The sequence below is a fragment of the Vicia villosa genome, linkage group LG3 (assembly GCF_029867415.1).
Source record: "Vicia villosa cultivar HV-30 ecotype Madison, WI linkage group LG3, Vvil1.0, whole genome shotgun sequence".
Taxonomy (NCBI): domain Eukaryota; kingdom Viridiplantae; phylum Streptophyta; class Magnoliopsida; order Fabales; family Fabaceae; genus Vicia; species Vicia villosa.
The window spans coordinates 176,281,392-176,304,540 of record NC_081182.1 but is presented as its reverse complement, the minus strand read 5'-3'; the positions used below and the strand labels follow the sequence as shown (position 1 = coordinate 176,304,540).

The 23,149-nt window shown below is 36.6% G+C and overlaps 1 protein-coding gene across 1 annotated transcript; it reads left to right on the top strand.

Moving 5' to 3' along the window:
- Nucleotides 1-493: 493 nt before the first annotated feature.
- Nucleotides 494-21,627, top strand: LOC131662604 (uncharacterized). Its single transcript, XM_058932421.1, has 24 exons — nt 494-918; nt 1,018-1,371; nt 2,115-2,247; nt 2,513-2,688; nt 3,994-4,067; nt 4,278-4,313; nt 4,404-4,494; nt 4,887-4,946; nt 5,755-5,935; nt 7,538-7,683; nt 9,182-9,283; nt 10,497-10,607; nt 11,360-11,425; nt 11,519-11,617; nt 17,496-17,687; nt 17,784-17,912; nt 18,003-18,107; nt 18,373-18,693; nt 18,824-19,011; nt 19,084-19,186; nt 19,324-19,469; nt 19,623-19,702; nt 20,195-20,367; nt 20,589-21,627. The coding sequence occupies exons 1-24, from the start codon at nt 583-585 to the stop codon at nt 20,703-20,705; spliced, it is 3,519 nt and encodes a 1,172-aa protein (XP_058788404.1). The 5' UTR covers nt 494-582; the 3' UTR covers nt 20,706-21,627.
- The last annotated feature ends 1,522 nt before the right edge of the window (nt 21,628-23,149 follow it).

Genomic DNA, 23,149 nt, shown 5'->3' with positions numbered 1-23,149 from the left:
ACCAAAAAGTTAGAGTTTTAGAGTGAAAAATGATATTGATGTTGTAGGATTTTTAGATTGTGGAAGTGAGTGTTGAAGAAGAAAACCAACAATGGAGGAATGATCATGCTGATTCAAACTATATCAGATAGTTCCGTAGGTACATCTACGGAAAATTCTAGCGCTAAGTTATTCCGTAGATGTACCTATGAAAAAAAATCCATAAACTAAATTAATTTGAAGTTTTCCCAACGTTCACTAGTTTAAAATGCTTCAGTAGATGCATCTTTAGAAATAACCAAATTTTGTAAAAATAAAGATGCTTCCTGATATTCATCTAAAGAAACATGATGCATAAATAAAATTTCGTCGGATGCCTAAGAATTTTAAGGAGTGCATCGAAATTTTCTCTATTTGTCAAATTATTTTTGTAATTTAAAATAATTTTTCAAAAACAAAAACATTTCAAAAAGTGCGTCATTTTCCCCATAATAATCCGTTAGAAAACACGCGCTACAAATCAATACTACATACACAGTTTTCAAAACACAAACACCGCACCTCGCATTCAAAAAACACCAGTGAGTAAGTCCATCCCCATCAATGGAACTCACAGAAGAACAACTAAAACAAATCGAAGCAAATCGCCTTGCCGCATTAGCAAAACGCAAAGCTTTCTTAGAATCATCTTCACAACCTCAACGAAACCCTTGGCACCTCTTCAAATGCCAAAAAATCTCCCAACCCCAACCAATTCAACCCAAACCCCAATCCCAACCGGTTCAACCTAATCCCCAACCCGAACCGGATATCAAATTCCGCGCAAGACTCGAAGTTTGTTCCCCCGATTCCTTCACAATCACTCCTCTCCCTCTCCCCAATTCCCGTTTCCCAACCTTCGGTACTTGCTTCCAGATCCTCAACAACCTTCTCTCCCAAGTACGTAATCAGATTTCACCGTTTAACTATTGGATTTAACTTGTATGCATAGGAATTATGATTTTGAATTTGATTATGATTATGCGATTTTGTTAACAGGTGGATGTGGATCCGTCGAATTTTACTCAGACGAGTGTGGACGGGAAAGCGTGTGTGCTGAAATTGGCGGACTACCGAACTGTTTTGAAGCAGTTGAAGGCGGGGATTGAGGTGGAGGAGATTCCTTGGAATACTTTTAATGTGGTTGAGAAGCTTTCTCATTCGGTGGGGAGGTGGAATCCGGTGAGGCCGGAGCATTTGAGTGATGAGGAGGTTGATGAGTTGATTAGGAAGTTGCCTAAGAGTTTAGTTGATGTTTTGTTGCCGTTTCAAATGGATGGTTTGAGGTTTGCGCTTAGAAGAGGGGGTAGATGTCTCATTGCTGATGAAATGGGACTTGGGAAGACATTGCAGGTTCTGATTGTTTGTTTTTCTTTGTTTTGCTTGAATTGTTTTAGATTTAGAGTGCGTCCAGAAGAGAGTTTTTATGAAGGTTTCTGTTACTTATGAGGCCCACATCGGACAATATATGGTCTGAACATGTCCTTATAAGTGGGGGCAATCCTCATCCTACAAGCCGGTTTTATAAGGACGGGTTAGGTCCAACCACATTTCTTAACAGCTTCCTAGGCTTATTTTGTGACATGAACATTTAAGCTTGTGATTGGTTAAACTTATAAAAATATTTAGCTTATGAACTAACTATAGGTAAGGTCTTATTTTGCTGTTATGGTTGTGTTGTGGTTGTATTGCCATCCTTGATTATGCGGAAAACGGCGGTTGTGGTTGTATTGCCATCCTTGATTATGCGGAAAACGGCGGTCAAATACGATTGATGCAGAGAAAAAAATCGACGTTGACCCAATAATCGCGTTACAAATAATTTTTCTTAAACATTGCCTATAAGTTCTTTTGAGTTATTTTCAATAAGCTTATGCTACAAGAATTATGACATAAATTCTCATGAGGTACTCTTGTTGAGTAAACTCTTAGTTAAGCACTTAAGCTGATTATCAAATGTGTATGTGGATGGTTTGTTGTTATGCATGATTTATGATAGACTTTTGTTGTTGTAGACTTTATATTGCTTGAATTTTTCTCACTAAAGTAAAATAGAATGGTGACTTGAAATGTGTATGGTTTGTATGTTTTTTCAGGCTATTGCCATTGCAGGATGTTTCATGGATGAAGGAGCTATACTTGTTGTTTGCCCCGCTGTTTTGCGGTATTCATGGGCTGAAGAAATTGAGCGGTGGTTTCCTTCCTGCTTGCCTACGGATATTCATCTCGGTAATGTATTACATTTGAAGTTGTGTATGGTGCTGTATAGTTGTATTACATTTAGTCATGTGCATAAATTAAAATTGAATATGGCAATGATATTCAATATATATTTTTTATCCATAGGGTTTTTGTAGGCTTTTTGGAATTCAACTAAGCTTTATTTATTTGAATGTAAACTTTTTTGTTGGATGGTTTTTAATTCATAGCACTGTTGCAAAGCTTCACTTTCTTTCTTTAGCTAGTAAACATTTACATGTTTCTTCCAATTCAGTTTTTGGCCACCAAGACAATCCTGTATATCTAACAAGATGCCCTAGAGTTGTGGTTATTTCTTATACCATGCTTCATCGTCTAAGGAAGAGCATGCTTGAGCGTAAGTGGGCTCTTATGATTGTTGATGAATCTCATCATGTACGTCCTTCAAAAAAAACCTCAGAACCCGGAGAGGTATGCTTAGTTTCCATCTCATTTTCTGGTTTGTAAAATTTAAAACACATAAAGTAAGTTTGCATTTTGTATAGATACATAATCCCTTTATGTTAGTTGTTAAAGTCGATGTGTATATTAATTTTGGCATCTCTTTGTGGTATTCAAAGATAGAGGCTTTTGGAAAATGATGATATTATCATGTTTGTCATTGCTAATATTATTAACATAGCTATCTTGTCCTCTCCCCCCAAATTGTGAACGGGCATTTAAAATTTATTGAATTGGGTGTAATCAAAAGCAGGGAAGTTCATAATTGTAAGCTGAAAATGAGCATCACTTACGATTAAAGCTTTAGTAATTGGCAAAAATTGTGAGCCTTATTTATAATTTTAGGGACTGATATAAACTTGGATGGAGGAATGGGATTTAGATTAGTGGGATAAGTAGATGTGGCAGGGGCCGGGAAGCTGCGTTGCACTGGTTCGGGTACGTACCCAGTACCTGGTACGAGTACGGGTACGGAATACAACATTTTTAGAAAAACTAAGGTACGGGTATGCCACTATATATTAATTAAAATATAATTATAAAAATAACTACATTGTTAAAAAAATAATAGGAAGGAAATATATTATTGAAATGATAACAAAACATTAAAACTAAAAAGTAATTTGTTCAAAAAGGTCAAGATCAATAACATATAATAAATCACGTTATCAATAATTCATAAAGTCAAAGGCTAAAATTTGAAAGTTGATAGCATCGGCGGAGTTAGACAAAAATGTAAGAATATATATATATATATATATATATATATATATATATATATATATATATATATATATATATATATATATATATAATTGATTTTTTACCTCTCATTTTATAAATAAATAGCTTGAAATTATATGGACCGAAGAAAAAACCTATGTTTTTTGTGGGTACGTGTACCAATCGTGTACCAACATGTGTACCAAATATGAAATAAAAAATAAAAAAAGGGTGCGGCTTTGGTACGTACCATAGGCATACCATACGCGTACCAGTACGTACCCGGTACTGGTACTTTGCCTAAAACGGTGTACCCGTGCATCACAGTCGGGAAGTCAAATAACCATTTTTTGCTCACAAATCAAATCTTTTTGGTTCAAGTTTATTTTTCCTTTTGGAAGAACTTCTTTTAGAAGAAAGGTTCATGTTCTTAATTTGTATGATCTCGTCTTTTAATATAACGTATTATCCTTTACGTATGTGTATCTTTTATTTGGCCAAAGCTTAAAGAGGTATTTATATATATTTTTCATATATGTTTTGTTTTAACAGATAAAGGCTGTTCTTGACGTGGCTTCGGAAGTCAAGCGTATAATTTTGCTATCAGGGACACCTTCTTTGTCAAGGTTGTAACATAGGTCTTACTAGCTGCATATGCTATGTTGTTAAGAGTTATCATTGGATTTTAAAAATCTAATTTTAAGATTTTGGTTGTGGCTCCATGTTTTTGAACTTTCCGTTCTTTGTTGTAAGTTTGGTACCCTCTTCAATTTTGTTATTTACTTTGTTAATGTTTTCTTATATCTTATGGTGCATTTCTTCCTAGGTGCCGATAGACCGTTTGACATATTTCATCAGATAAATATGTTATGGCAAGTATATTCAACTTGAACATTTTCCATATTTTTTTATTCTACTAACCATACTAATTCAGTTTTCTATGAAATTCTTCTATTTTACAGGCCGGGTTTGCTGGGGGTAACCAAATACGAGTTTGCAAAAACTTATTGTGATCTCAAATATATCAAGGGTGTCCAAGGAAAATATTTTGCGGTAATCCTGTCTGTGCGCGTGTGTAATTTGTATGCTTTTATTTGGTTATTTGTTATGAGTATCTTTTAGCTGCTACTAGTTATTTCTTACAAGTTACAACAGAAGAGCATTACCTTTTTGCATTATTTATACTAGGAATTTAGGTTGTTGGCGGATTTTATAAAAATATTGAATAAATAGTTGCAGCTAGAAAGGTAATGCTCTTCTGTTGTAATGTAATACTAGGAATTGCTCTTCTGTTATTAAAATATTGAATAAATAGTAGCAGCTAGAAAGGTAGTGCTCTTCTGTTGTAACGTTATACTAGGAATTGCTCTTCTGTTATAACAATATGGGATAAATATTGATGACGGTTGTTAAAAGAGGAATTGACACAAGCGACGGTATTGCAGGATTATTCAAAGGGCACTCGCTTGGAGGAGTTGAACGTGTTACTAAAGCAAACTGTTATGGTGGGCATTCTTAACATTTTTTTCTCTGGAAAATCAAGGTTATTTTGTTAATTTTTATTTTGTGTGCTGTGCAACATTAAGTCCTATACAACATTGCAAGTCTTGTTTACTCATTCCGCAAGCAAATATAGCTTGTTTTCTATCACAATTAACACCCAAATTGTTTGGTTACAGTAATCTTGATTGAACCTTGTGGTTACTTCAATATTTATTTCTTGTTGTTTTATATGATGAATCAAAGATATTCAGGCCCAATATGGATCAGCTTCTTGCTTCATATGTGCTCCTAATCTAAATTTAAAAAATAAAAATAAAAATATGGAGTTTCTTTTCTCATACATAGTTTTATAAGCTTGTTATTATAGATGTTTATGTTAAGAGTCCCACATCGGACAATATGTGGCTTGACATATGCTTATAAGTTGGGGCAATCTGCACCTTACAAGCCGGTTTTGTAGTGTTGAGATAGGCCACACCACAATTGTAAGAGTTTATGGAGAAATTAAATTAGGCCTTTTGAAGATATTGAGATCCAAAAGCTAATTTTAACATATACCTTGTTTAAAAAATGTTTGAAGATTATTTTAATATTTGTTTTTCCTTTCGTATTTCTTGAGAAGTTTACCAAACCGAAAACTGTGTCACATGATATGGCGTGGTCTCTAATTTTTTTTGTGTAAGGTAGATTTAGTGCGCATCTCTTTATTCAATGTTTATTTTATTATGCCTTCTTGATCGTGTATAATAAAATTTTGTGATACTTCTCCAATCCATGATTGTAAAGATATTGTTTTACCATGTCTTGCAGATAAGGCGCCTCAAGGAACAAGTGTTGCAACAGTTACCTCCAAAACGCAGGCAAATTATTAGAATGTCGCTGAAGAGATCAGATATAGTTTCTGCGAAAACAGCAGTTGGGGCATTGAAAGCTGATGACTCTGAAAATGCTAGTGAAGATGTGCATTTGGAAAGTTTTGAAGAACATGATGGTATTGTTGCAAAATCTTTACCTTCACTCTATTGAGTTACTGTGTTTCAGCTAATGACTTGCATAATATTTTTCAGTTCAACATTGTCTTAGGCCTCACATTAGGAAGAAATTTTATGTGAAATCAATTACATCATAAAAATAATGCATTAGTTTGAATTGTTTATAATTTGAATAGTTGAATTGTAGTCCTAATCATCTATTAGGCCCTGTTAGTTAAGGGGGTTAGAGTTAGTTAGGATAAGTCTGTTTTATTAAAATAATAGGAAAGGATGAGTCTAGGAATTTATAAGAGAATTGGAGCCTTTGGAAATGTGAGGTATGCAATTGCAAACCCTTGCAGTTATGCAAGTTTGTAGAAGTATTCAAGGGACAATTTCTCTATTCTGTCTAAACAAATAAAACAGTGGGTTTTTATCAACTGATATCTGAATTTCAAATGTTGGTGCTGTTGATACTGCATCTTGAAAATGTGGTTTCAATGTTTGATCTTGATGGATAATCAATGTGGATCAGTATACTCAGACAGTTGGAATATGTGTAGAAGATATCAAGGGTTGCAAATGTTTTACTCTTGAAAGGCCTTGCTTTTGATTGGCGGCTTTGCTCAAAGGGGAGCAACCAAATGTAATATGATACTTGTTGTTTGGTCGCTGAGGCTCAAGTGATGAGTTCGATGGCGGTGGTTTTGGCTAGAGTGGTGGATGTTCGAGATGGCGACTGGATTCTGCCTGAAAGACTAGGAGACACTGGTAGAATGGATAATTAGATAGGAATTGACAGTAGTGGCGGGCAACAATAACAAATGTATGAAAATGCATCTAATGTGTTTGGAAAGAAGAACGTGATGTAGAAAAAGGGTTGAAGCAGTAAACTGGAGATGAAGCAGTTTTAAGCAAAACAATTCATAATGGGAAAATGCATGAGCGTATCAGGATAAATACGAAGGTTAATGTTACGTTATTTACGTTTCTTGAAAGAGAGAGAACACAGGCATGTGATGTTGGAACCGTGTGCAAGAGCCCATTTTACATAGGATTGATTATATAATTACAAAATAAATAGGAGATTTTATAACTATTTACTTAATATGATATGCCTATACAATGATTACAAAAATCCTAAACATATTTTCAAACACTATTTATATGATATGGTAGAATGGTAACTATTTACATTATTTCAAAAATTCCAACAACAAATACGCAAGGTCACAAGAAAGTTCAATAGGGCCTAAAGTTGTCAGAAAAACAAGTCCAATTCTAGCATTTGTGATCTTGTGACATTAGCAACCAACGTTGGAATTGAGAATTATAAAATATTGATACAAATTGACTCTAAGCTTCCAAACAATAATTCATTCCCGGTAATGCCACTAACATTAACATACTTATTCTGGGAAAAATATCATATACTCATTAATTGTTTTAATTATACTTCCATAAAAACAAACTGTCACTAGGTTTTTATGTTGTTCAAAGAAAATGCCATGCTACTTTTACTCGTATCCTTTCGTTTCCATTAGTTGTGTTGCCTGATTTAAACTATACCGAAGTGGGAGAACATTGTAAATGTTTAATTTCCTCATCCTACCTATTGTCAGGGAAGCTTACTAATCAAGAACTTGGAATTGCAAAGCTATCTGGGTTTTGTGAATGGCTTTCCTTCCATCCACTCATTGCAGGATTAGATAATGCTCCAAAGATGATAATTTTTGCTCATCACCACAAAGTTCTTGACGGAGTACAGGTGCGTTTCTTATCAGCTGGTAATTAATTGACAGAGTTTGTCGCAGTTCTATAGTTGTTCGTCTGGGAGTCAGTTAGTATTAGTAGTAGTGGTAGCAACCCTCACTTTAACCCTCTTTCCAACACTTTAACCTTCTTTCCAACACTCACTCTCTTAATATGTGAAATTAACGTGGCCCCCACTTTATATGGGGCCCATTTCCAATATGGTGGGACCATTGTGAATTTTACCCAAAAATAAGAGTGTTGTCGCGAGTACTACTCTAGCAGTAGGTCAAATGATGTCAGTTACAAAAATATACTCACTAAATGTTTTAATAATACTTCCATAAAATATCACACACTCATTAACTCCAGTGGGGTAAATGTCCTTTCATTCTCCAAGAAGGTGAATATTTTAATGGGGATTGTGGAAACTCGCAACATCAAAATTGAGTAGACAGTTGTTAAAATGAAAATTAGCGTCTTGGTCTGTTGCACGAGTGTTGCTGACGTCCAGAACAGAAACTGATAGCTAGAGGTGCTTCCTCCTGTTCGAAAAAATGCTTGTGGCAACTGCTTCTTTGGTTTCGACAAAAGACAGAATGTGGCAAAGAGCGGCATCGGGTAAAGTGCTTATCATATCGGCCATTGAAACTTTTCACCATTTTACTAGAGAGAACAAAGGAAGGACCACGAACCACTGCTAATAATCTGATTGTTATCAGCAATTGAAATACAGTCCAGTTCTTTTAATTCAAATAGGGAAAAGGGAAAGTTAAAGGAAAACTTTTCTTACCTGTCTTTCCGAAAATTGTGTTTTTGTCAGAAAATACACGTTTGGAGAGTATAAAAACAATGCTTTATGGGATGTGTACTTCCAAAGTGCTTTTTAGAGTGTTAAAAGTTCTTCCGAAAGTTTTGGTTTTACATTCAGAAAGGTTTTGTTTATGGGGACGTTCAGAATTTGTTTGTGAACTTATGGGTGGACCAGTCCAGTTGAGTCCACAAACTAAATCTTTCTAATTTGAGATCATAATTTTCCCATGGCTGTTTATGATGTAAGAAAACTAAGGCATTAATTGGCCAATGGCCCCAATTTTTACTGTTAATTCTTGTTGGTAATTTACTATAACTATTAAGGTCCAATATAATATGATCACATGAATATAGAACCCCCAACAACATCGAACGTGTTCCTAAAAAATTCAACAGGTGGGAGAAAAAGCAACAGAAGCATTACAAGTTAATACTATTTAGCTACATGACATTGTTTAACAAATGAATGAGTTTTAAATTGGTATTTATAGTGAACTCTGGCAGATGAATATTGAGTCGGGTTTTGATTTATTGTCCTTTTAAAAACTCTATTGGATTAACTCATTTCTTCGTTTTGATTTCTTGTCCCTTCATTTGAACGGTAATCATCATACTGTAGTAGCATTGGCCTTTGGGCTTTAATGTCCCACAAATGTTTAAATTTTATTTCTAGTATAAAGCTTGTCTTCTGAACCATTCAGGAGTTTATATGTGAGAAAGGAGTAGGTTTTGTGCGAATAGATGGACTTACACTACCCAAAGATAGACAGTCTGCAGTAATCTCATTTCGATCATCACCAGAGGTATTGTAAACTTGCTATTTCTCTCCTGAATTTATTGTGATACTGATATTTTTCTGGTCACTTTCCTTTCCACCATATTAGTAAGTTTTAATATTATTTGTTGTTGAAAGTCAATTGCATTTGGAATATTAACTTGGAATACTTTGATGCTTTCTAATTCTCTCTCCGATTCTGTTTATAAGAAACAAAAGACTAAGTCACCAAGACCAATAAAGCACATTCAAATGATTTAATGCTAATTCTTTTCCAAAATTACTCTCAGCATTCATTAATTGAAACCCACTTGTGTAGGGAAGAAGAATTTTTAAGTAAAGAAAAACCTACAATTAAATAGGGGTATAAAAAATAGGGCCAGTAATGTAAAGCAGCCTAATTGTCACTTATAATCAGGACCAGAGGTAATTTAACTTTGAAACTGTATTTTTCCGATGATCAGTCTCATTTACACTGCTCTATTTGTTGAATTGATGTAGTAGTTTCATCTAGCTGTTGGAATGCATGCATGCTTATGTATTATCCTTAAAATTAACATGTTTCATTCAAGATCAAAGCTGGTGCGAAATTATTAAATGAGTAGATTTACATTGTTGAATAATAGTCGTGCATTACTTAAAAACAACCACATTGAACATTTTTGCTACTATCAGACTTTCTATCTCTGTCATATTAAATGTACATGTGTGTGTTCTGTGTTAAGTGTCATTTATACCATCCATCTAATCTAATATAATATATTAAAACACAGTCCCAGCTGCAGAAACGAATACCATTTAGCAAATAGCACCAGATCCTCAGAGACCTCAGTTTTTATTGCAATGATATTTTTAAATTCTAAAAATCGTTATTTAGGAAAGAGATTAGATATATCTAAAAAATTGTCTTGAAATTGGGTCGCCAAAGTTTAAATTGTAGATAATACATAAGATATTATACTTAGAGTCAGCTCATGATTTTCCGTTGGTAGAGATGTTCTCTTGTAATGTATTAATTAAAGTTCCCATTCAAAGAGATTACTATTCTAATAACATAGTTTAAATTTATTTTCCATAAGCTTCATACACTTATTCTAGCTCATATTATATTATTAGATATCACTAATGCAAAAAAATTCCAGCCGCGCAACATGCGGGTCATCATCTAGTTGATGTAAGTTTGGAGTATTTTACCTTGTCATTAGGCTTCTTTTGACTTGTTAGTTACACGTGCATTTCAGGTTAAAATTGCGATAATAGGTGTTCTAGCAGCAGGTTTTGGAGTTGATTTCTCAACTGCACAGGATGTTGTCTTTTTGGAGCTACCTCAGTGCCCAACAGTGATGCTACAGGTTCCGTTAGATTGAATATCACTTCACAAACGTTTTTTTATAACTATTGTTTGGTTGTAGGATATGCTGCATTTTCCAGGGACTTGTGTTTGTCTTGTCACGACAATTGATTATGAAAACATGATTTAGGTTTGAACAGTTTGTATAAATGAAATATCAATATAGCTGCAAATGATTCTGCAGAAGAGTGACTAGTGTAGCAAAAGAAATAAAATAGCCCTATTGTTGTGTAATTTACAATAATAAAGGTCCATATCACGCATCAAATGTATCTTAGTGTGGTGCTGGACGCTACAATCATAATGAACTGTAAACACATGTAAAGCTGATTGTCATTAAAAGAATAATAGGAATGGAAAATTAGGTTCATCTGTAAAATATACTTGATAATCTTATTGAAAAAGTGCAGCAAAACTCGAACCAGGGATGATTCCTTTAGAATAGCACATGGTGTTGAAAGATACTTAACCATTAGGCCTGTAATGGAACTTTTTTCATCCTTCTTTTGATAATTATCATGTCTGGTGTTGCACTTGATCAGTCTTGTTTACTATGAAAGTGTTGCAGTGTCACTAGATATTACCTATGGGCTATGAGATGGTCCTGTAAAGTTTTTTCTTAATCATGGAAACCTCATACAGATTGTTTGGTGTAGTGTACCTGTAGTTGATGATGAAGTGTAAATTGTGGGGGTATTCTAGATATATAAATAATTTCTTAAATAAATAATATAATGTTAACATGTTTTGAAGGCTGAGGACAGAGCTCATCGACGAGGGCAAACAAATGCAGTTAACATATACATATTCTGTGCAAAGGTAATTAGGTTCTCATTGATTATGAAGATTTGAGATTAGGGTTTATTGTGATATGCCTCTGTCAAGCATTTTTGTTTGAACGACTATCTACAGGATACTTCAGATGAATCACATTGGAAATATTTGAACAAAAGCTTACATCGTGTTTCATCTACGACAGATGGCAAATATGATGCCGTGAAGGAGATAGAGGTCTCACTTCAGTTTCTTTAATTCTATTATTTGCTTTTTACTGTTGGTTTTTGTTGTTTTCGTATAAGTGTCTGTGTAACTTGAAGTGTTTAGCTTGTCAATAGTTGTAATACTCATACAAATTGACAATTTTATACATTTTATGCTCTACAACAATAACAACCAAGCCTTATCCCTCTAAGGGGGGTTGGCTACATGGATGAAATTATGCCTTAATGTTCTATCCAAGACCATGTTTCATTCTAATTTGTTAATCTCCATATCTTTTTTATGAATCTCTCTTACAGTTTTTCTTGGTCTTCCTCCACCTCTAGTTGTTTGACAACACTGACATTATCTATGTTTATCTTTATTAATGCGGATGAATTCCCTTCCCAACTTATGGGATGCACAAAACACATTGGTCGTCTTTCCAATTGATTACATTGACAGAATCAGGCGTTTAGCATTTAGTTCAGTTGAATGATTTATTTCTCATCAGTTTTCAATGTAATACTGGGACCTGTTATGTTCTAATTTGGGTTTCAATACTGTGTTACGTGAAAGGTTTTGTCTTGAGTCCTAACTTCTGATTACCTAGTTAGATACACTTCTTGTCTTGGGTCATTATCATGAAATACAAATATTCAACATAGGTTTCAATGTTTTACAAGTTTATTTCTTTTCCTTTTTTCCATTTTCTTGGTTCTCTTGTTAATAGAGTAGTGGTTACATAATATTCTATTATATGTGTCAATAGTGGGAAGAGTAGTGGAGGATGCGTTCCACTACCACTGCTGAGCTGGCACTAGCTGTTAGACACATTTGTCAGTATTTGATTACCTTTTGCTTGCCTATATATATAGCAAGTTCCTTGTATCTTTATTATTAAGAAATACAATGAATATTTCTCTTATCTTATCTATTGCCTATTGTTTAACAAACTCTATCATGGTATCTTGAGCCTCTTTTTTTTTTCTTTTTCTTTTTCGTTTCTTTTCCGATCCATGGAGTCTCTTTTTCTTTCCTCTCAGGTGAAACTTTCTCACCTGATCTCTGTTAAACTCGATGACAAAAACTTCAAACAATGGAAACAACAGATTGATGGGGTTGTTCGTGGACATCGTCTCCAAAGGTTCGTCACTGTTCCGGTGATTCCTTCTCCCTCTCCTTCAGATCCTGCATCTCACAATGTATTTCTGGAGTGGGAGCAACAGGATGCTCTCATCTGCACCTGGCTTCTTTCCACCATCTCTGATTCTCTTCTTCCTAAACTTGTCGAGTGTAAACACGCGTGGCAAGTCTGGACAGAGGTCCACCGCTACTTCGACACCCTTCTTTCAACCAAAGCTCGTCAGCTGCGTTCTGAGCTTCGTCGTCTCACCAAAGGTTCGCTCACGATTGAGGAGCTTCTGAAGCGTACTCGTGAGATCAGTGAGTCGCTTGTTTCGATTGGGGATCCTGTTCCTCTTCGTAACCTAATCGAAATAGTTCTTGATTCCCTTCCTGAGGAATATGACTCCATTGTTGCCGCCGTCAACAGTAAGGATGAGCTGAGCTCCTTGGATGAACTTGAGTCGTCTTTGCTTGCTCATGAGTCGCGTCTTGAGAAACATCGCAAAGCCGCCGTTGCGGAGCCAGTGACGGTAAATCTCACTCAATCTGCGTCGTCTCCTTCAACTGTTACCACTGGTCAAGCCTCTACTGAAGCTTTCCCTCAGGGAACGAGTCACGTCACTGCCAATGCTGATAATCACACCTATGGCTCCCGTGGAGGTCGTTTCAGTCGTAGTAGTGGGCGTTTTGGTCGTGGTGGAGGACGCTTCGCAAAACAGTCATGTCAAATCTGTCACAGGTCTGGACATGATGCTTCAGTATGCTATTATCGTTACTCAAGTGGTGCTGGTTATCCTCAGCAAAGAGCTCCATTCAATCCATTTCATGTCGCTCCTCGTGCTATGTATCCTGTTCAGTTTGCTCATGGTTCACCCAGAGCTGCTTCTCCTAGATCCGCAGCACCACAGGCCCTTTTTGCAGGTACTGAAGCAAGCAACAACAATCAGTGGTGGTATCCTGACTCAGGTGCCTCTCACCATGTTACTCCTGAAGCCTCAAATGTGTCTGATTCTTCTTCTGTGCCTGGATCCGAGCAAGTCTTCATAGGAAATGGCCAAGGTTTGTCTATCAATTCTGTTGGTTCCATGTCTTTTCCTTTACCACACAAACCTCACCTGTCTCTCACCCTTAGGAACCTCTTACATGTACCACAAATTACCAAAAATCTCATGAGTGTGAGCAAATTTGCTCAGGATAATAATGTGTTTTTTGAATTTCATTCTAAATTCTGTGTTGTTAAATCTCAGGCTACTTCTGAAGTTCTGCTCAGTGGTCATGTTGGAGATGATGGCCTCTATAAGTTTCCAAATCCTGCTGCATCTCCAGTGTCAAAGTCTTGTCCTAGTCTTCACTCTTGTAGTACTAGCAATAGGGTTATGTGTTTTCCTGCTATAAGCAGTTGTAACTCTTCTAATTATATGTCCAATGCTACACTTCCTTGTAATGATCCTTCAATTAATAAAACTACAAGTATCTTTCTTAACTCTTCTCTTAATTCTGCAAATGCTAGCACTAATTTATCTTTATCTCACTCTAATAGCTCTACTGCAATAGCAACAAATCCTTATGTTCTGTGGCATACTAGATTAGGTCATCCTAATCATCATGCCCTTGTTGAAATCCTGAAAATTTGCAATCTTACTGTCCCTTCAAAACCTCCTACTGATATGTGTCATGCCTGCTGTGTTGGCAAATCTCACAGATTGCCTTCCTCTTTATCCACTACTGTCTATACTCATCCCTTTGAACTTGTTGTGTGTGATCTCTGGGGTCCAGCCCCTATGATATCTTCAAGTGGCTACACCTATTTTCTTACCTGTGTTGATGCCTTTTCTAGGTTTGTTTGGGTTTTTCCTCTCAAACTCAAGTCTGATACTATGCTTCAGTTTATTCAATTTAAGAAAATGGTTGAACTACAGTTTAATTGTCCCATCAAGTGTGTTCAAACTGATGGAGGAGGGGAGTTTAGACCCCTCACCAAGTATCTAACAGATTTAGGAATTGTTCATAGATTCACTTGTCCTCATACACACCATCAAAATGGTCTTGTTGAACGTAAACATAGACATATTGTAGAGACTGGTCTCACTCTTTTAGCTCAGTCCACTCTTCCCTTGAAATATTGGGATCATGCCTTTGTTACTGCAGCCTACCTTATCAACAGAATTCCCAGCCCTACCCTTCACAATCACTCACCCTACTTTAAATTACTCAACAAACCTCCTGATTATTCCACTCTCAAAGTTTTTGGCTGTGCTTGTTATCCTTTCCTGCGTCCTTACAATTCTCATAAGCTTGATTATAGATCTCAACAATGTATCTTTCTAGGCTATTCCTCATCACATAAAGGCTATAAATGTTTGGCTTCTGATGGTCATATCTACATCTCTAAGGATGTTGTTTTTCATGAATCTTTGTTTCCCTATTCCTCTTTATTTCCAGCCTCTCCTAACCCTTCTGTCCCCTCATCTATTCCTCTTAATCCTTCATCTGTTCCTCCCTTTCCTGCTACTGCCAGTCAGTTCCCACCTCCTCTCTCTCCATCCAATGCTCCCTCTCTCTCTTCCTATAATCCTGATACCAATCACAGCTCCCCTTCTAGTTCTTCCTTTTCTTCCCATATGGCTGTTCCCTCCCCTGAATTTTCTACTTCTGCAAGTCAGCAGGTGTCAAATACCATTCCTCAGCCTCTCACTGCTATTCCTACCTCCTCTCCCTCTATCTCTCCTGCTCTTATCCTCCATGATCCTGCTGAAACTAGCACCATTTCCCCTACTTCCTCTCCTGATCCTTCTGAACAGTCTAGCTCACACTCAAATCCCAGCCCTCCTGGTTCACCTTTACCTTTCATTCATCCTGAAAATGTCCATCCTATGCAAACTAGAGCCAAAAGAGGCATCACTCAACCTAGATTACATCCTACTCTCCTTTTAACTCACATGGAACCCAGTTCTGTTAGTCAAGCATTAGCATCTCCTCATTGGTTTCAGGCAATGCAAGAGGAATACAAGGCACTGCTGAGAAATCAGACCTGGACATTGGTGAAAGCTCCTATTTCCAGGAAACCTATTGGCTGTAAGTGGGTTTTCAGAACTAAGGAAAATCCTGATGGATCTATAAATAAATACAAGGCCAGATTGGTGGCTAAGGGGTTTCATCAAAGAGCTGGAAGTGATTTTCAGGAGACTTTCTCACCTGTTATCAAACCTGTGACAGTCAGAATTATTTTAACTATTGCTATTAGCAACAGGTGGCCCATTCAGCAGATAGATATCAATAATGCTTTCCTCAATGGCACCCTTGAGGAAGAGGTGTTTATGCAGCAGCCTCCTGGCTTTGAAGCTGCTGACAAGTCCCTAGTGTGTAAACTAAACAAGGCTATTTATGGTTTAAAACAGGCCCCAAGGGCCTGGTTTGACAAACTGAAGAGTGCTCTTGTTCAACTTGGTTTTCAAGCAAGCAAGTGTGACCCTAGTCTCTTTCTATTGCATCAAGGCAAGCTCCAAGTCATGATCTTGGTCTATGTTGATGACATAATCATCACAGGCAGTTCAGCTCCCTTCATCACCTCTCTAATCAACCATCTCAACAATAAATTTTCTCTAAAACAATTGGGACAGCTTGACTATTTCCTTGGCATTGAAGTCTCTCATCTTCCAAATGGTTCTTTACTTTTGTCCCAAACCAAGTATATTTCTGACCTCCTAACCAAACTTAACATGCTCAATGCTAATGGAATGCCCACTCCCATGGTTTCCAGCAGCAAACTATCAAAAATTGGCTCAGCAGCTGTTGAAGACCCCACTCATTTTAGGTCTGTTGTTGGTGCACTGCAATATGCAACTTTAACTAGACCTGAAATTTCCTTCTCTGTTAACAAGGTTTGTCAGTTTTTATCCAATCCCTTAGAGGATCACTGGAAGGCAGTCAAAAGGATCCTAAGGTATTTGAGTGGTACACTATGTCATGGCTTACTCATTCAGCCTGCCCCTGTTCAGCAGCCTATGCAGCTTTTAGGATTTTGCGATGCAGATTGGGCATCTGATCCTGATGACAGAAGGTCTACTTCAGGGGCATGCATCTATCTTGGTCCTAATGTTGTTTCCTGGTGGTCCAAGAAGCAGCAGCTTGTTGCCAGGTCTAGTGCTGAAGCAGAATACCGCAGTATGGCTCAATTGGCTGCTGAACTTATTTGGATACAATCTTTGCTTCAGGAACTTCACTGTTCTATTCAGGTGCCTAGGATTCTATGTGACAACTTGAGCACTGTCACCCTTGCTCATAACCCCATTCTCCACAACAGAACCAAACATATGGAGCTTGATATATTCTTTCTAAGAGAGAAAGTTCTCAGCAAACATCTCTCTGTAGCTCATGTTCCAGCTCAAGATCAGTGGGCTGACATTCTAACCAAGCCCTTATCTGCTGCTAAGTTTGTACCTCTGCGTTCTAAGCTGCGTGTGTTAGACAAAATCACTTTAAAGCACCCCCCTGCAGCTTCTAAGGGGGACTAATAGAGTAGTGGTTACATAATATTCTATTATATGTGTCAATAGTGGGAAGAGTAGTGGAGGATGCGTTCCACTACCACTGCTGAGCTGGCACTAGCTGTTAGACACATTTGTCAGTATTTGATTACCTTTTGCTTGCCTATATATATAGCAAGTTCCTTGTATCTTTATTATTAAGAAATACAATGAATATTTCTCTTATCTTATCTATTGCCTATTGTTTAACAAACTCTATCACTTGTTTATCATCAGTTTCCTTTTGGGGATGGCAGGTTGAAGGTGTTTCTTATTTAGATCCGTCCTTGAAAATTGACAGACCTAAAAAAAAATCTACATCTAAAGATGCATCAGCTGAAACACATTTGGATGGGCAACCCTCTGTAGTGAAGTCAAATGAAACAGAAGCAAATCAAGAAGATGAATCTGGTCTTGCAAACAACATAAATCAGGATGCTAATATTATGGTATGACATAGTTTATACTTTTAAGTTGCTTTGCCTCAAATATATTCGCTCTATTAGTTGCTTCTTTCTAATTATTCTATTTTATTGGTAGAATAGGTTGATAGTGTTTCCTTCCTAGATTTATGCAACGCTTCAGTTTTGGATGGAAATCTTGATGTAGATGCTTCTAATGCTGAGGATAGATGTTCTGAAAAGAGTTCCGAGGACAAAGATAAAGTAATAGAGGTGCATTTTCAATGAAGCTATCTAATGGAAGGAATGCCTACTTTAGCTTGTGTTTTGTGAGAGTATAGAAGTCTTATTTTTCTGTTTCAGGATAAGAAATCAACTTTCATAAAAGATGCAGATGATGACCAGCCCTCTCATCCTGTTGAAGCTGAAGTAAAACGCTCTCATCAAGTGAATTCTCTGCGGTTTGAGGTGAAAATCATTTGTACATTGTTTTGTTTTCATTGTACGGGGAGCAATATTATTGAAATGAATTTATGTTTATTTAAATTTGCTTACAAAATAATGGAAGAACTTGTATTCTGTGGGGTTCATCCTTTTATTTGGTGTATTTGGTTAGAGCAAGGTGCCCATGTTCAAGTAGATGTTGGTACCATTACCTTGGTGCCATGCAATGACTGGATTTTATACTTTATAATTCTCATGGGTGAAAAAATTACATTTTTCTACTCTTCAGGTGAGCCCATACACCGGAAGGATCCACCTCTATACTTGCATTTTGGGTAAAGATGCAAGACCACAGCCACTTTATGAAAATTTCCGACCAGAAGACCTTGAGCTGCTGAGTCCTGCCGATGATGATGATGATGAGAAAAAAGGTATAGAGTCTGCATCTGTCAAAGATAACCCTGTGTATAGGAATGCTCTTCTGGATTTTGCCAATGAGTGGAAGAGTTTGAGACCAATTGAACGTAATAAGTTACTTGGAAAACCATTACAACTTCCTTTGGCTGTCGAACTGTGCTGCTTAAATGAAAGTAATAGCCACAACAAGAAGGTTGGCACACTATGCACTTAAACTCCATTTTTGTGAATATGTATGATCTTTTCATAAAATTGTCTACCCCCCTCTAATATTAATTTGCTTCTTTATATGTAATGATGCAACAAAATTCTATGATTGACAGGGATTGATAAATGGTGGAAGCAAACGTCGCATGACTCCTTTAGTCGACATCAGCTATCCCTTACCATCAGATGCTGTTTGGAAACAGGTTTGTCTTCGAAGCGGTTGTGGTAAGAAGGAAAAAGAATACACTCAAGGCTGGAGTCCGAAAGATGGGCCTCTTTGTAAGCTTTGTCAAAATCAATGCATGTATGTCCCATACAAATCATGTGTTGCTGTAAACATCTTTTAGTAGTATACAATTAATAATTATATTTTCAGGGGTAATAATGCCAAGACACCTGAATATTTTGAAGATCTTTTTTGTAACCTTGTCTGCTATCAAGAGTATCGCATGAGAACTAGCAACAGATTCATCCGTCAGGTTAGAACATTTGTCATATTCAAATTAGAATGTATTTGACTAATTTTTGTTTCAATGTTCTCTGCTAGAAATATCATTTTGGAGTTTCATGTCTTTGAGTTAGGTTTTAAAGTAATTGATTGAGATGAAATTTTCAGGAACTTTTTAATATTGAGCAAGGTGTATGCACAAATTGCCAATTGGACTGTCATAAGCTTGTTGTGATCATAAGACCTTTGTCCTTGGAAAAACGACGGGAGTACATTGAAAAATCCGCACCAAATATTGCAAAGCGGAGGAAGCTGTGAGTTTATGATAGTGAAATACCTAAAGTCAATTTTGTTACGATGTTAGAAAACAAAGTTACAGTCTTTTAAAAAGACTGACTGTACAAAAGTGTTGCTAAACTTGCTTATTTCTGAAGCATTCTGCTGAAACACTAGTTGATTATCTGCAGGCTTGAGAAGCTTGCCAAAGATCCAATTGAAGGAAATGCATGGCATGCTGATCACATTGTTCCAGTATATAAAGGAGGAGGTATAATATCTTTTGAAGTCCAATCCCACCTGCTTTTGGAAGAATTGCAGTATCAATTTTTAATTGTACTGACATTCTCAGAAATGAACATCTTGATACTTGCAACTGAGATTTTTATATGCTCAATAGAAATGCCAATATTAAAATCTTGATTCATCTAGTCTTGCTCGTACTTGTAATACCAGTACTAAAATGTAAATAAGTTTAAGTAGTAGGGGCTACTATTAGCACCACTATAGAGTTTTTCTCTCACAAAATGCCTACATCCCAAAGTTAACTTCCAGAAGCTATTGACTTAGGACGTGGGGTAATTTACCATCTAGATGATTACTTTCAGAATTTTACAATGTTAGGATGTTAACTTTCAAAATTTTACAATGTTGGATGTTAACTTCTGGACTAGTTGCATAAATTACAAAATAATTTTCCTCTCCTTTTAGAAATTTTTTTTTAGCTGTTTGAATTTTATACCTTATTTAATAATTCCTATAGGTGAATGCAAACTTGAGAATTTGAGAACTCTTTGTGTGGCCTGCCATCATAATGTTACTGCTGAACAATGTGCTGAACGACGAATTATAAGAGCAGAAGCCCGGAAACAACTAAAAGCATTGATGGATACCATGAAAAATAATATGAAGGGTGCTGCTGGCACTAATATTGAGGTATGTAATAATTTCTGCTGATGCTTAGACACACATTCCCTGATTGTGTGCAGCATTTCAGTCTGCCATATGTATTGGATGGCATATTTGTATGACACTTGTGTCAAGCATTCATGCTTTGAGAAGTTATTTTGGTCAAATATATGGTTTGATGTCAACCTAGTGAGCTAAAATTTGTTCAAGATGGTATTTATTCACATCACTTCCTTTATAAAACTCAGGACCAACTGCTTCACGGGGAGCAAGAAATTATGCATGAGGATGATATTTTAGTCGAGGTTCCTGGAAGTGCCTATGCGCTCGCAAATTGTCAAGAAAGCGGAGATGCAGCCTGTTAAAAATCAAGGACTACTACTGAAGATCTTCATCATTCAGCCGAGTTTGTAAAAATCTTTGACAGCCAACATTGCACATGGTGCAATTTTAACAACCAGCAGATGATCCACTTGGAAGTGGTTGTCCATGGTGTGGCATACTTAGCAAGATCATCCTTATTTTATTGGAACGTTCCATTTTGACTGAGCAGCCTAACAATTAGATTCCTTGAGGAAATTTTTTGAAGAGTGGTGTCTTGCCTAGTTCTTGCAGCATCCATGATGTAAACTTAGAGAAGGCCCTTAAGCCTGAGATTAAGAAGACCATGGCAGTGTGTGGCACAGTTTTGGGTCATCCATGTGTAAACATATACTATTCGATCATTATTTTACATAGATTAAGGTATTGTTTGACCAAGTTTTTTTCGATTTAAAAGTTGCTTTTAAGCTGAAGTTGAAAATAAGAGCTTTATAAATAAAGTTAAAGTTGTTTAGTAATATTTATAATTTTTCAACTTTAAAAATGATTTTAAAGAAATTCATGAAGGATCTTTTGACACTCACATCAATGGACATGCAATGACAAGAAAGATGTTAAGAGCAAGTTACTATTGGATGACAATGGAATCAGACTGCCACAAATATGTGAAGAAGTCACAAGTGCCAGATCTATGTCGACAAGATGCATGTGCCTCCGACGCTTTTCAACGGTATCTCTTCTCCATGGCTCTTCTCTATGTGAGGAATTGACATGATTGATATGATTGAACCAAAGGCTTTGAATGGACATCGCTTCATCTTGGTCGCCATTGATTACTTCACCAAATGGGTCGAAGCAGCTTCCTACATCAATGTTACTCGGCAAGTGGTAGTGAGGTTTATCAAGAACAATCTTATTTGTCGCTACGGCGTACCCAACAAAATCTTTACTGATAATGGTTCCAACCTGAACAACAAAATGATGAAAGAACTGTGTGATGAATTCAAGATTGAGCATCACAATTCTTCTCTCTATTGACCAAAGATGAATGGTGTAATAGAGGCAGCTAACAAGAATATTAAGAAGATCTTCCAAAAGATGGTCGTGACTTACAGAAATTGGCACGAAATGCTCCCACTTGCTCTGCATGGGTACCGTCTTCGGTTCACACTTCAATTGGGGCAACTCCATTCTCCATAGTATACGACATGGAAGTTGTACTCCTGATAGAGGTTGAAATTCCTTCCATGAGGATTCTAATGGAAGCCAAATTATCAGAAGCTGAATAATGTCAAGCTAGATACGATCAGCAGAATCTCATTGAAGAAAAGAGAATGACTGCCTTGTGTCATGGTTAGCTTTATCAAGAAAGAATGAAGAGAGTGTTTGGCAAGAAAGTTTTAAACCTCGAAGATTCAGAGAAGGTGATCTCGTGCTCAAGAAGATATTGTTTTTGCAACCAGATCCCAAGGACAAGTGGACTCTTAATTATGAAGGCTCATATGTTGTTAAGAGAGCCTTCTCAGATGGTGCTTTCACTCTTATGACTATGGACAGTGAGGAATTCCCGTGTCCAGTGAATGCTGATGTGGTCAAGAAATACTTCGCCTAAAGAAAAATAAAAAACTCGCTAAGTTGAAAACCTGAAAAGACGACTTAGGCAAAAATGAGCATCTCGGTGGACTAAAAACTTGAAAAGGTGGTCCAAGCAAAAATTATATACATGAAAAGAAATAATCATCCCGATGGATTGAAAACCTGCAAAGGCAGTCTATATAAAAATTAGAGATTGTGGCAAGTAGCCACACCTGGTGCGACCTGACCATCCTGAAGATGCATTCTGAAGACTTTTGACCGAGGTCAGCGTACGCCCGATATTCAAAGTTGTTGGGGAGAATAGTGATCATTGTATTTTGGTGTAACCTTTCCCTTTAAAATTACCATTTTTCTAAAATTTGTAATGCTCTATGGAGTCATGTCGTTCGCAGACTACCATTCCATTAATAAAATTTGAGCTTTATCTCATTTTCTTGGAATTCTTATCTTTTATTCTATCTAGCAAAATTTGCTTTTAAAATTAAAAAGATTTGAAACAAAAATCACACTTTCAAAATGAAAGGGCAAAACGTTTTCTTAAAACTCGTGAATACGAAAGGAAATGTTGACCTAAGTCCCTAAGGAAGCTAGTCCTCGAAGTACGAAACTAAGCATCAACAAATGTTATCCCTGTGAAGCAGTCGAGCCTTGACACAAGTTGTCTCCGACTAAAGTGCAGATTTTCTCCCCGGAATGTTTTCCTTCTCAACAAGTTTTCTTCTCGAAATGAATCACTTTGATTTTGAAGACTGGTTTAAGAGTTCTCTCTCCCCAGCGAGGTTTTACCCTCCACGGAAGATGTTAAGTGACGATTGGCTGAGTACCTGGTTGTACCCCGGTGTTGTCATCTCTATTATATATGTCTGTTTCGTTAGCATATGCATAACATTCA